A 15,316-nucleotide genomic window follows, 5' to 3' on the forward strand; every position below is an offset into this window, starting at 1 on the left:
ATTGGACACTAAACTCACATGTGTGTCTACTTTTACTCCTTTGTCCATTTCCATCAAAAAAATCGTGAACAAGAGGTGGTCAATCCTATGCAGTGGGGGTGAACAGATGCCCAAACCTCTTTTTGCCTTCAAACGAACTACTAATATCAAGGATTTACTAGTCCACACTAGACCATGTATCACCCCCCCACCGGTCCGCCAGACTGTACTGTGGGATACTCTCCCTGTGGTGGGTCACTTTCCATGTGGGAATTGCAATGTCTGTACCTTGACGAAGAGACTGAAAACTGTTGACCTCGACCCCATAGGTACTTGGCGACTTGTTAACCACACCAATTGCAATACCCGTAACTGTATATACATGATTACCTGTCCCTGTGGATTACGTTACGTAGGGATGACCTCCAGAGAAGTTAAGCTGCGGATCAATGAACACCGTAGTAACATTAGATGTGGCCGCATTACCACCAAATTGAGTCTCCATTTCCTTGAAGTCGGACATGGTCCCGATGAGATGTGGTGGGTTATTCTACAAACAAACCCATTGAATTCCAGTAACTCCCTATTCGAACTAGAGCAACGGTGGGTGTTCAAACTGCGCACTCACGTAAAGGGTCTAAATGATGATATCCCGTGGATTAGTCAGACCAAGTAAACACTCTGGTAGATATGTCCTATTTACCCTTTGATTCCCAGCAGTGGCTACACTTATTTCAGATGTGTGCTGTGTTGTTCCCCTGACCACATTTACAGTTACTACACATAGCTAGCCTGCTCTTTACTGGTCCATAGTATTTATAAATTAAAAAAAAAAAAATCTTATTTGCCTCCATTGTCCCGTCTTCCATACCTTTTCAACTAGCTACATCGGACTACCGCAATCATTGTGAGTCCTTTGTTTATTTTTATTATCCAGGACTCTGAACTTGCGAGTCCTTTCTCTCTGTCTACACACCTCTGACCGGTACGCATGCGTCCCGGTAACTTCCTAGTTCCGGGTTACACTGTTTATTACCGGCGCCTCCGTGATTCCCTTTACTTTCCAGGGAACACGGACCCGGGTAGATGTACCAGCAGCGACGGCAGCAAAAACAAGTAAGCGACTTTGGTTTCTGGTTTCAAAACAACCCGTCTTTACTACGTACAGACTTGGGTTTGTTCACTCGTTTTACCCTATACCGACCGTGACTCGTACGGCAGTTTATATATGTTTTTTGACTTAATGATGCCGATTTTGGCTAACAAAATGCCTGCTTTCTATCCTGTTTCCACGTCCATTCTTTACATAACTAGTATGTTCTATAACCTGACAGATGCCTGGTTCCATTTATACTGATTCCGTGCGTTTTCCTTTTTCTTTAGAAAAATGTTACTGCCATTACAGATGGTTTGTTTTACTACTACAACTCCTGTGAATTCTACTCAAGGGTAGCAAGTTGTTCTTCCTTCAGCGTATTATGTGAACCTCAACATATAGGTTTTAACTATCTGTCCATACCCTCATGGTTTGTGTATCCCTGCTACAACCAACCGTTATATATATAATAATTCTTTGTTCTGTCGTGCACTTTTCCTGCAGATTCTTTTTGCGCTCGACCAAAGGTCTGTGTGGCCCTATGAAGTGCGTTTCCCTAATTGGGTTGGTAAGTTGGATATGACTTACATTCATATATATCTTACTCCGCACTTTTTTACACCAGCACTGTACAGCACGGTTGCCCACCATCACCTTTTCCCTCCCTTGACATTATTCAGTGTCCGTTTTGATGCATAACCTGTGTACCTTTAATTTTTAGGGCGACGGTTAAGAAAAATTTCCTTTTTGATGTAAGTGACTGGATACCTTTATGATAATTTCTAAATATATTTCCAGACCTCTCCCTTTTCATATCTAGGAGATACTCATAGCTGTTTATTGGTCCTGATGAAGCATCACTGGATCCGTATGGACCACCAGGATGCGAAACATGTTGACCCACGATAGGGATGGTTCCCCCACCCTTTCTTTGATTAGTTTGATACAGAGTGACTGAACATTATTTCGGTTTCACTCCTGTGACCGCTTTTAACCTTGGCCCCTTTTTCTTTGCATTGGGTTAATAAAGTAGTTACCCTGTGCCGATTTAGAGAGCCAATTTTAACCATCTGTTTTTTTTGATCTCCTTCTATACATTCTCCCACATTTGGGGTCACGGCTTCACCACTACAAAAGATCTCTGGCAAAGAGCCCCCCACTTTCGGGGTGGTGCCCGTCAGACATTGCAGCGCCGGTCTGACGAGGAGCAGCTCCGATGATGAAGCATGACATCCCTTGGGATGCGTGAGGTGCCTTGCTCCTAAAATTTAGGACCCCCTCTACGGTATCCTCTAGTCTCCTCTCACACATTCGGAACAGTGTATTATATATTTTTCACTTGAACCTCCCACAGCATAATCAGTATATCCTAGTAGTAGTGGATCATGCTACTAGGTACCCTGAGGCAATACCCCTTAGGTCCACTACTGCCCCTGCAGTAGCCACAACACTCATTGGTATTTTTACCAGAGTGGGATTTCCTAAGGAGGTGGTTTTTGAGAGAGGTACCAACTTCATGACAGCTTACCTGAAACACATGTGGAATGAGCGTGGGGTGACTTAAAAATTCACCACACCAAACCATCCACAAACCACTGGTCTTGTTGAGATATTTAACAAGACATTGAAGGGCATGATCATGGGGCTCCCTGAAAAAATCAAAAGGAGATGGGATGTCCTCTTGCCATGCCTGCTTTTCGCCTACATAGAGGTGCCTCAGAAGGGAGTAGGGTTTTCCCCCTTTGAACTTCTGTTTGGCCATCCTGTCAGGGGACCACTAGCTCATGTGAAAGAAGGCTGGGAGAGACCTCTCCATGAGCCTAAGCAGCACACAGTGGACTATGTACTAGGCCTACGTTCTAGGATGGTACATGGAAAAGGCAAATAAAAACCTTGAGGCCAGCCAACAACTCCAGATGATGTGATGTGACCAAAAGGCTGCAATGGTTGAGTTTCAGCCAGGGCAGAAAGTCTGGGTTCCTGAGCCTGTTGCCCCCAGGGCACTTCAGGACAAATGTAGTAGCCCCTACCCAGTGCTAGAGAAAAAGAGTCAGGTCACCTACCTGGTGGACCTAGGCACTAGCACGACCCTCAAGAGGGTGATCTATGTTAACCGCCTAAAACTCTCCCATGGCAGGGCAGATGTAAACATGTTAATGGTTACAGATGAGGACCAGGAAGCAGAGAGTGAACCTCTCCCTGATCTCCTCTCCACTGACCCTAAAGATGGCTCAGTAGATGGAGTGATCTATTCAGACACCCTCTCTGGCCAACAGCAGGCTGACTGCAGGCAAGTCCTCCCGCAGTTTGCTGAGCTCTTTTCCCTAACCCCTGGTCAGACACACCTGTGTACCTATGATGTGGACACAGAAGACAGCATGTCTGTCAAAAACAAAACATTCAGACAGTCTGACCAAGTTAAGGAAAGCATCAAGGTGGAAGTCCACAAGATGCTGGAATTGGGAGTCATTGAGCACTCTGACAGCCCCTGGGCTAGCCCAGTGGTCTTGGTCCCCAAACCTCACACAAAAGATGGCAAGAGAGAGATGAGGTTCTGTGTGGACTACAGAGGGCTTACTTCTGTCATCAAGACAGATGCCCATACCATTCTAAGGGCAGACGAGCTGATTGATAAATTGGGTGCTGCCAAATACCTGAGTACCTTTGACTTGACAGCAGGGTACTGGCAAATAAGAATGGCACCAGGAGCAAAAGAGAGAACAGTAGTCTCTACACCTGATGGGCACTACCAGTTTACTGTGATGCCCTTTGGCTTAAAGAATGCACCTGCCACCTTCGAAAGGTTGGTGAATCAAGTCCTTGCTGGCTTGGAGTCCTTTAGTGCAGCTTACCTTGATAACATTGATGATATTGCTGTCTTTAGCTCCAGCTGGCAGGATCACCGGGTCTACCGGAAGAAGGTTTTGCAGGCCCTGCACGGAGCAAGCAGCATGCCTCTGTATCAAGGCATCTAAATGTCAGATAGGGCAGGGTACTGTGGTTTACTTGGGACACCTTGTAGGTAGAGGCCAAGTTCAGCCACTCCAACCCAAGATCCAGACTATTCTGGATTGGGTAACTCCAAAAACTCAGACTCAAGTCAGGGCATTTCTTGGCTTGACTGGTTACTATAGGAGGTTTGTGAAGGATTATGGATCAATAATGACACCCCTCACAGAACTTACCTCCAAGAAAATGCCTAAGAAAGTTAACTGGATCTTGGACTGTCAAAAGGCCTTTGACACCCTGAAGCAAGCAATGTGCACAGCACCAGTTTTGAAAGCTCCAGATTACTCTAAGCAGTTCATAGTGCAGACAGATGCATTTGAACATAGGATAGGAGCAGTCCTGTCCCAAACAAATGATGATGGCCTTGACCAACCTGTTGCTTTCATTAGCAGGAGGTTACTCCCCAGGGAGCAGTGTTGGAGTGCCATTGAGAGGGAGGCCTTTGCTGTGGTCTGGACCCTGAAGAAGTTAAGACCATACCTTTTTGGTACTCACTTCATAGTTCAAACAGACCACAGACCTCTCAGATGCCTGATGCAAATGAAAGGAGAAAACCCTAAACTGTTGAGGTGGTCCATATCCCTACAGGGAATGGACTTTATAGTGGAACACAGACCTGGGACTGCCCATGCCAATGCAGATGGCCTTTCCAGGTTCTTCCACTTAGAAAATGAAGACTCTCTTGGGAAAGGTTAGTCTCGTCCTCTTTCGTTTGGGGGAGGGGTTGTGTAAGGAAATGCCTCCTTGGCATGGTTACCCCCTAACTCTTTACCTTTGCTGATGCTAAGTTATGATTTGAATGTGTGCTGGGACCCTGCTAACCAGGCCCCAGCACCAGTGTTCTTTCCTTAAGCTGTACCTTTGTCTCCACAATTGGCACAACCCTGGCACTCATGTAAGTCCCTTGTAACTGGTACCCCTGGTACCAAGGGCCCTGATGCCAGGGAAGATCTCTAAGGGCTGCAACATGTCTTATGCCACCCTGGGGACCCCTCACTCAGCATATGCACACTGCCTCACAGCTTGTGTGTGCTGGTGGGGAGAAAATGACTAAGTCGACATGGCATGCCCCTCAGAGTGCCATGCCAACCTCACACTGCCTGTGGCATAGATAAGTCACCCCTCTAGCAGGCCTTAGAGCCATAAGGCAGGGTGCACTATACCACAGGTGAGCGCATAGCTGCATGAGCACTATGCCCCTACAGTGTCTAAGCAAAACCTTAGACATTGTAAGTGCAGGGTAGCCATTAGAGTATTTGGTCTGGGAGTTTGTCAAACACGAACTCCACTGTTCCATAATGGCTACACTAAAAACTGTGAAGTTTGGTATCAAACTTCTCAGCACAATAAATGCACACTGATGCCCGTGTGCAATTTATTGTAACATACAACCAGAGGGCATCTTAGAGATGCCCCCTGAATACCTACCCGACTTCTACTGTAGGCTGACCAGTTTCTGCCAGCCTGCCACACACCAGACATGGGGAGAGTGCCTTTGTCACTCTGTGGCCAGGAACAAAGCCTGTACTGGGTGGAAGTGCTTCTCACCTCCCTCTGCAGGAACTGTAACACCTGGTGGTGAGCCTCAAAGGCTCACCCCTTTTATTACAGCGCCCCAGGGCATCCCAGCTAGTGGAGATGCCCGCCCCTCCGGCCACTGCCCCCACTTTTGGCGGCAAGGCTGGAGGAGATTATGAGAAAAACAAGGAGGAGTCACCCACCAGTCAGGACAGCCCCGAAGGTGTCCTGAGCTGAGGTGACCCCTGACTCGAGAAATCTTCCATCTTGAGTTTGGAGGATTCCCCCAATATGATTAGGGATGTGCCCCCTCCCCACAGGGAGGAGGCACAAAGAGGGTGTAGCCACCATCAAGGACAGTAGCCATTGGCTACTGCCCTCCCAGACCTAAACACACTCCTAAATTCAGTATTTAGGGGCTCCCCAGATCCCAGGAAATCAGATTCCTGCAACCTGAAGAAAGAAGGACTGCTGACCCTCAAGCCTGCAGAGAAGGAGGAAGACCACAACTGCTTTGGCCCCAGCCCTACCGGCCTGTCTCCAACTTCGAAAACCTGCTCCCGCGACGAATCCGACAGGGACCAGCAACCTCTGAAGCCTTAGAGGACTGCCCTGGACTACAAGAAACTCCTGTGAACAGCGACCCTGTTCAAAACCAGCTACTTGTTTGCAACAAAGAAGCAACTTCCAAAGACTTCACGTTTTCCTCCGGAAGCGTGAGACTCTACACTCTGCACTCAACGCCCCCGGTTCGACCTGCAGAAAACCAACACCTCAGGGAGGACTCCCCGGCGACTGCTAGCCCGTGAGTAACCAGAGACGACCCCACAGCGACGCCTGCAGAGAGAATCCAGTGACTCCCCCTGACCGCGACTGCCTGTAACAAGGGACCCGACGCCTGGAATCAACACTGCACCTGCAGCCCCCAGGACCTGAAGGAACCGAACTTCGATGCAGGCGTGACTCCCAGGCGACCCTCTGCCTTGCCCAGGTGGTGGCTGTCCCGAAAAGCCCCCGTGCCTGCCAGCACCTCTAGAGTGACCCCTGGGTGCCTCTATTGAAAACCTATACAAAACCCGACGCCTGCTTTGCACACTGCACCCGGCCGCCCCTGTGCCGCTGAGGGTGAGTTTTGTGTGCCTACTTGTGTCCCCCCCAGTGCTCTACAAAACCCCACTGGTCTGCCCTGAGGACGCAGGTACTTACCTGCTGGCATACTGGAACTGGAGCACCCCTGTTCTCCATAGGCATCTGTGTTTTTTTAGGCACCCCTTTGACCTCTGCACCTGACCGGCCCTGAGCTGCTGGTGTGGTAACTTTGGGGTTGCCTTGAACCCTCAACGGTGGGCTGCCTATGCCCCAGGACTGAGACTTGTAAGTATTTTACTTACCTCCTAATCTAACCTTTACTTACCTCCCCCAGGAACTGTTGATTTTTGTACTGTGTCCACTTTGAAAATAGCTTATTGCCATTTTTACAAAGACTGTGGTGGTCATTACAACCCTGGCGGACGGTGTTAAAGCGGCGGTAAGTCCGCCAACAGGCCGGCAGTAAAAAAATACCAATTACGACTGTGGCGGAAACCGCCAACAAAGACAGCCACTTTAACACTCCGACCGCCACGGCGGTACAAACAAACAGCGCTGCGGTCACCGCCAACAGACAGGCGGAAGACAATGTACCGCCCACACTATTATGACAGGCCAATCCGCCACCTTTTCCGGGGCGGATACAACTCGGATAAAAACACGGCGGAAACAGGAATTTCGAAGGGAAAACGCTCACCTCTACACACTCCACGAGGAACGAGGACACCATGGAACCGGAACTCCAAATCCTACCTGCGATAGTCTTCCTGCTCCTCTACCAGGAGCACAAACGCCGGTGGCAAAGACCACGGTGAGTGCTACACCTACGACACAGGGGAGGGAGGAGGCAAAAAACAGGGACACACACATGCAACACCCCCACCCCCAACCCCACCCTCATCCACTACAACACACACACTAATGCATATCAATACATCACAGTTACACCCCCCAAGCCCCCCCGGAAGAATGCAAAGACCAAAGAAAATGAGTGTAACCATCAGAATATATTACAAACAAGTAGGCAGATATATATAAATACACAATGTACAAAATATATACCAGACATAGTAGTCCAGGTTCTGCACAAAGAAAGTCAGTGGAACACTGGGACCACACGGTATGGGCGAGGCCCACACAAGATCCCCGACCATGACGGAGAGAACACTGCAGGGGCATCAGACAGCAAGAAAACAGGCACCTCAGGGGGAGGGAAGGGGGGGGCACCTCAGCCGCTTCAGTGCACGACACCAAATCCACGAGGGGGCCACATGCCCACTGTTCAATCCTGGGGAGTGCAAAGCCATAGTCTCTCAAGTCTATACAGTGGGTGGGTTGCCCACTGTTCAATCCTGGGGAGTGCAAAGCCACAGTCTCTCAAGTCTACACAGTGGGTGGTTTGCCCACTGTTCAATCCTGGGGAGTGCAAAGCCACAGTCTCTCAAGTCTCACAAGTGGGTGGTTTGCCCACTGTTCAATTCTGGGGAGTGCAAAGCCACAGTCTCTCAAGTCTCTACAGTAGGTGGCTGCCCACTGTTCAATTCTGGGGAGTGCCAAGCCACAGTCTCTCAAGTCTCTACAGTGGGTGGGTTGCCCACTGCCATATCCTGGGGAGTGCAAAGCCACAGTCTCTCAAGTCTCTACAGTGGGTGGGTTGCCCACTGCCATATCCTGGGGAGTGTAAAGCCACAGTCTCTCAAGTGGATAACAGTCTCCACTGGTTCTGGAGGGGGCATGGTGCCCAGAGTGCTTCATCCTGTGTAGGACAGAGGTAGTGGATGGATGTCTCCACTGGTTCTGGAGGGGGAATGGTGCCCAGAGTGCTTCATCCTGTGAAGGACAGAGGTAGTGGATGGATGTCTCCACTGGTTCTGGAGGGGGACTGGTGCCCAGAGTGCTTCATCCTGTGTAGGACAGAGGTAGTGGATGGATGTCTCCACTGGTTCTGGAGGGGGACTGGTGCCCAGAGTGCATCACTCACCCCGTGACGGACCCAGTTGCGTCAGTGCCCCTGCCGCTCATGGGCTAGCAGTGTTTGAGTTGGCGGTGCCCTGTTCAGCGGTGCTTGAGTTGGCGGTGCCCTGTTCAGCGGTGCTTGAGTTGGCGGTGCCATGTTCAGCGGTGCTTGTGCTAGTGGTCCTTCATGGCCCAGCGGGGCTTGTGCTGGCGGTCCTTCATGGACCAGCGGGGTTTGTGCTGGCCATCCTTCATGGCCCAGCGGGGCTTGTGCTGGCAGTCCTTCATGGCCCAGCGGGTCTTGTGCTGGTGGTCCCTCATGGATCAGTGGGGCTGGTGCTGGCAGTGGCCTCCTGGGCAGCTGTGCTGGGGCTGGCAGTGGCCTCCTGGGCAGCTGGGTTGGGGCTGGCGGTGGCCTCCTGGGCAGCGGGGATGATGGCAGTCTTCTCCGGAGTGCAGCTCTTCCCAGACTTGCCGGGTTTCTTGTGGCCCTTCCCTACCTTGGAAGGTGTCACAGCTGACTCCACACTCCCAACGGGACCCCTGGGAGCGGCTTTGGTGGCTGGAGACTTCCCCCTCTCCTGCCTGGCACTGGCCAGCTTCTGATGCTTCACAGGTGGGGGACTGTCTGTGCTGTGGCTCCGTGCCACACTGGCTGTCCTGGTGGCCGGTGCACTCCACATACCGGTGACTACAGGCACCACTGGTCCGGGAGATGTTGTGGCTGAGGTGCTACTTCGGGACCTATGAGATGGACAGGGTGGGGGAGGTGTGGGAAAAAGGTCAAGGCTGGACAGGAAACGTTTTTTGGACACACTGGGACGTGTAGCTGGAGGAGGTTTGGGAGTGGAGGAAGAGGTGGTGGTAGTAGGAGTTGTATGTTTGGTGACTTTGGGTGCAGGTGCATGCGCTGGAGGCTGTCGTGAGGTGGATGGCTGTTGGGTGGGTGTGTGCCTGCGTTTGTGTATCTTGGGAGGGGGCGTCACAGACACACTGGGAGAGGACACAGGGGACGTGTGAATGGTAGTGGGGTGGTGACTGCACGTGAGCGGGGTGTGCTGGTGAGGGACGTAGTGGCTGTAGAGGTAGTGCATGCAGGTGTGAGTGTAGGCGAGACTGGGAGGGAGGAGGGAGACGACAAGGAGGGGGACACAGTGGAGGCAGTGAATGTTGGTGTGTCTGCATGTGTGTGTTGCTTTCGTGAGTGCCTGTGGGATGTGTGGTGCTTATGTTTGCCTGAGCTTCCCTTGTGTGTTGAGGTGTGTGCAGGCTGGTCTAAGGGTGTGCTTGGGATAGGCAGAGGTACAGGGGATTGGGTCTGGGTGGAGGAAGTAGGAGGGGGGAGGCTAGAGACGGGGACAATGGCTGCCATCAGTGCTGAGGCCAGAGTTTGAAAAGCTCGGTGAAGGGCCGCCTGAACAGAATGAATGCCCTCCAGGAATGCATTAGTTTGTTGCAACTGCCTTTCTACACCCTGGATGGCATTCAAAATGGTAGACTGCCCAACAGTGAGGGACCTGAGGAGGTCAATGGCCTCCTCACTGAGGGCAGCAGGGGTGACTGGGGCAGGGCCTGAGGTGCCTGGGGCGAAGGTGATGCCCACCCTGCTGGGTGAGCGGGCACGGGCGAAGGCTGAGGGGCTGCTGGGATGGCGGTGCTGGTAGGGGGGGTGGCGGCTGTACCTGTAGATGCGGGGGGCAAAGATGTTGCCGCCACCACAAGGGAGCTCCCATCAGAGGACGAGTCCGTGTCGCTGCTGTCAGCTCCTGTCCCCGCCGTGGAGATCCACTCGCCCTCCGTCCCACTGGTGAATTCCGAGTCCATAGTCTCGCCCTCCAGGGCCATGTGGGATGGAGCTCCCTCGTGCTCCGTGCCACTGCTCCTCTGCCTGATGATGCTAATGCACACAAGAACAGGGTGACCAAAAAAAGGGGGGGGGACGACAGAAGAAAGACATGTTGAGTGCATGGATTACCGCTACCGTTGGCGGACAAGACAGACACGGAAGCCCCCTGCACTACGCAGCGCTCTTGGGCTCCACTGTTCAATTCCTGGGTAATGGCCTACAAGGCTATGGACAACATCTGCACACATAGATGACACAGGGGCATGAATAGCTGTACTTTGCACTCTACAGAGGTGGGCTGGGGTGCCACATGGCCTGCCTTACGAGGGGCCTTGCCTACGGAACTCTCCCTGGCCTAGGGAAACCCACAGCCCTCCTCAACCACCCAGACAACTCCACTGCACGCAAAGTAAGCAGAATGAGAGTGTACTCACCCCCTTGTGTCTGCTGTGATACCCTCAAGCGCCCATCCAACTCCGGGTAGGCCATCGCCAGGATCCAGAACATCATGGGGTCATGGTGCGACGGCCACCCCTCCCACGTTGGGAGGCCATCCCCAGCTGAGCCTCTGCCATCTTCTTGCTCCAGCGGCGAATGTCCTCCAATCTTTTCCGGCAGTGGGTGCTCCGTCTGTGGTAGACCCCCAGGGCCCGGACATCCTTGGCGATGGCACGCCAAATATCTTTCTTCTGGTGGGCGCTGACCTACATGAAATGTACAGGGGAAGAAGAGAAGTCATTACCAACTGCACCGTCAAAGTGATTGGCCCCCATCCCTACCCTTGCCATGTGGCACATGCATTCACCGTCTTTCATGCACGCAGCACTCTGCCCCCTTCCTTCTTACATCCAGCCCTCTCCACACAGGCATAGCCCATACAACATGCTCCCTGTGTACTTACCTGTTTGTCTGGAGGACCGTAGAGTAGCGTGTACTGGGGGAGGACCCCATCCACGAGCTTCTCCAACTCCTCCGATGGGCCCTTACCCCAGACACACGAGCCATTGTCTCTTCCAGACCGAGGTCACAGCAGCACTTGCAGTGTAGGTCCTCTCCTGTCGAAGATCAGGTATCGAGTGATTGAACAGATAGAAAATGGCGGTCACGTCCACCGTGGTGCATACCGTCACCGCCGGCGTACATCGTCATTGGCTACTGGGACCCATAGGGTCCAATGTTAACCAATGCAGCATTGCGCCGCGGTCTTCGACCGCCTACCGCGACGTTGTACAACGCCAGCGCAGTTACCTCACATCCCATTGTCCCACTTTACAGGTCAGGCAGCTGCTAATACAGGGGCCCACATGGCTTTATTTTCAACTGCGTCATATATACCCAGGCCTAGTCTCAACACACATACAGGCCACCTTTTGTGTATGATTGGTGTTCTCGGTAAACTGTGGGAACGTACCTTTGAGTTGTTTGACTCTGTGCTTGCTGTTGTCCTTCATAGGCACCGTCTTCTGGGACATATGAGGAGATGGCGGCACCCTCCGGTGTACCGACCGTTAGACCTGTCTACAATGGAGGAGCGACATTTGATAATCACCTACAGGCTTGACCGTGCCACAATCCAGGAACTGTGTACCCAGTTGGAGCCAGACCTGATGTCAGCAATCCGCCATCCCACAGGAATCTCCCCTCAAGTGCAGGTGCTGTCAGTGCTCCATTTCCTTGCAAATGGCTCTTTTCAAACAACTGTGGCCATGGCATCAGGGATGTCCCAGCCTATGTTTTCCAACGTATTGTCCAGAGTGTTGTCTGCCCTTCTGAAACACATGCGGAGCTACATCGTTTTCCCTCAGGTGGAGGATTTGCCTACAGTGAAAGGTGATTTCTATGCCGAGGGACATGTCCCCAACATCATAGGTGCCATTGATGGTACCCATGTGGCTTTGGTCCCCCCCCCAGAGGAGTGAACAGGTGTACAGAAACCGGAAGAGTTATCATTCTATGAATGAACAGATGGTATGTTTGGCAGACCAGTACATCTCCCATGTGAATGCCATGTTCCCTGGCTCAGTGCATAACGCCTACATCCTGCGGAATAGCAGCATCCCTTATGTGATGGGTCAACTCCAGAGGCACTGTGTATGACTATTAGGTGAGCACCTGGAAGCAAGTCAGTGGGAATGGTTGTCTGAGTCTGAGGTTATCCCTCCAGGTTAGTGTGTGTCTAACAGTTGCCCCTCACCATTTGCAGGTAACTCTGGTTACCCAAACCTGTCATGGCTACTGACCCCAGTGAGGAATCCCAAGGACCAGGGCAGAGGAACGCTACAATGAGGCCCATGGGCGAACTAGGAGGGTGATCGAGCGGACCTTCGGCCTCCTGAAGGCCAGGTGCCTCCATATGACAGGTGGATCCCTATTCTACTCACCAACGAATGTGTGCCAGGTCATCGTGGCCTGCTGTATGCTTCACAACTTGGCTTTGCGACGCCAGGTGGCGTTTCTGCAGGAGGATGGTCCAGATGGTGGTGTTGTTGCAGCTGTGGAGCCTGTGGACAGTGATGAGGAGGAAGCAGGGGATGAAGAGATGCACAACAGGGACTCAGTGATCCAGCAATATTTCCAGTGAGACACAGGTAAGAATACAATATTGCCTACTACATGTACTTTAACAATACTACCTCTCTCCTGCCTGTCGTTTTCATCCAGTGTATGGTCACTGAGTTGTCACTTTACCTTACGGTTTCACAGATGTGGGTCCCACTGTGTGACATCTGCTTAGATTCCTCATGGACTAGAGCTGTGTGACATAGGTATGTTGACATTACTATTTAAAAAACATTTTGTCACTGTAATTGCTAATACACTATTTCGAAATCACAGACAGACTCCAGATCATTTTGTGCTTTAGGTGTGTTTATTTAAATGCTCAAAATTGGAGGAGGTAGTGAAATGGTGAGGGGGGATGGCGGAGGAGTGTCCATGGCAGAGTCCAGTCTATTAGTCTCACAGGTGCATTGCCCATTTGGGCATAGGAAGTGGAGCTGGGGCAGTTTAATTATGGACAGGGTGACAAAGTGGGACAGTAGGATGACAATCAGGGTGGTCTCATTTCTTGGCGGGGGTCTTGGCATTGTTCTCTGTCTTGTTCCTGGATCTCAGGGACCGTTTGCGGGGTATTTCTCCCTCTGCAGGGGTGGGGTGCTGGTGTGGTGGTCCTGTGGTGGGGCATCCTGTCCACTAGCGCCGGCGGAGGTGGTGGGCAGTTCATCGTCCATGCTAGTGTCAGGGGCCCCTTGTAGTGCCACAGCACCCCTACGATGGTGCCCAGGGTGGAGCTGATGGTTCTGAGTTCCTCCCTGAAGCCCACATACTGTTCCTCCTGCATGCGCTGGGTCTCCTGAAACTTGCCCAATACCGTTGCCATCGTCTCCTGGGAGTTGTGGTAGGCTCCCATGATGGAGGAGAGGGCCTCGTGGAGAGTGGGTTCCCTTGGCCTGTCCGCCCCCTGCCGTACGGCAGCCCTCCCAGTTCCCCTGTGTTCCAGTGCCTCCGTCCCCTGGACCGTGTGCCCACTACCACTGCCCCCAGGTCCCTGTTGTTGTTGGGGTGGTGGGTTAGCCTGGCTTCCCTGTAGTGGTGGACACACAGCTGATTGACGTGTCCTGGGGACGGAGGTATGGGCCCGCTGGGTGGGTGCTGTGCTGGTGTTTCCAGAGGGGGGGAAGGTCTGTGGTGGACTATGCCTGTGTGAGGGGAACCGACTGTCCAGAGGTCCCCGATGGTCCGGGCTGGTCATCTAGATCCAGTTGGACAGAGGTGGTGTCATCACTGTGGGCCTCTTCTGTTGGTGGTGTGGACATGTGTGGACCCTCCTGTCCGGTGAGGTTGGGTAGGGGTCGTGCAGGGGTATAAAAGGATGTTTATTAAATCTGTGTGTGTAATGGTATGCAATGGGTGGGTGACCGTGTACCCCAGTGCTAGCATTCCTGTGTGGGAGCTTGTGTGATGATGGTTTAGGGGGGTGTATGGGTATGTGATGTGCAGTGGCCATGCTTTGGTGATGGGTGTCCATGCTTTGTTGTTGCATGCAGGGCTTGGTGTTGGGATATGTGGTTTGTGATGTTGGGACATTTGTGAGGAGTTGGGGTGCTGGGTGTGAGGGTGAGGGTCGGGGTATGTGATAGCATTCAGCTAGGGTGGGGGATGCAATAGTAAAGCTTTGACTTACAAGAGTCCATTCCTCCACCTACTCCTGCGAGGCCATCAGGTTGCAGAATCGCCAAGACCTGCTCCTCCCATGTTGTTAGTTGTGGGGGAGGAGGTGGGGGTCCGCCACCAGTCCGCTGAACCGCCAGGTGGTGTCTTGAGACCACGGAACGCATCTTCTCCCGTAGGTCGTTCCACCTCTTCCTGATGTCCTCCCGATTTCTTGGGTGTTGTCCACTGCGTTGACCCTGTCCACTATTCTTTGCCATAGCTCCATCTTCCTAGCTATGGAGGTGTGCTGCCCCTGTGATCCGAATAACTGTGGCTCTACCCGGACGATTTCCTCCATCATGACCCTGAGCTCCTCCTCCGAGAACCTGGCATGGGGTGGTGTAGGTGATGTGTGGGGTGGAGTGTTTGGTGATAAGTGTGGTGATATGTAGTGGTGTGTTGTGTGAGGTGCGTGGAAGCTGTGTGGGTGATGGTGTTGTGTGCCTGTGGATGCTGTTGTTCTTGCTGGTGGTGTCTCTCTCTGGCCTTCTTTCGGGATTTTTTGTCGTGGGGGTTTGTGGGTGATGTGGGTGTGTGTTTTATATTGTAATGGGTGTGTGGGAGTGGTGTGTGTATGTGTCTCAGGTGTGTGTATTTTGAATTGTCCAATG

The 15,316-nt window shown here is 52.1% G+C and overlaps 1 protein-coding gene across 1 annotated transcript in view; it reads right to left on the reverse strand.

The window, feature by feature from the left end:
• Window positions 1-382: 382 nt before the first annotated feature.
• The window catches only part of LOC138301838 (platelet binding protein GspB-like), a 147,025-nt gene continuing 132,091 nt past the window's right edge, over window positions 383-15,316 (reverse strand). Inside the window, exons 25-26 of the mRNA XM_069242334.1 lie at window positions 3,928-4,032; window positions 383-529 (exon numbers count right to left, since the gene is read on the reverse strand). Of these exons, the coding sequence (XP_069098435.1) occupies window positions 383-529; window positions 3,928-4,032 (252 nt within the window). The remainder of the gene's footprint in view (window positions 530-3,927; window positions 4,033-15,316) is intronic.

Source organism: Pleurodeles waltl, chromosome 6 (assembly GCF_031143425.1).
Source record: "Pleurodeles waltl isolate 20211129_DDA chromosome 6, aPleWal1.hap1.20221129, whole genome shotgun sequence".
In the NCBI taxonomy this organism is placed as follows: Eukaryota; Metazoa; Chordata; class Amphibia; order Caudata; family Salamandridae; genus Pleurodeles; species Pleurodeles waltl.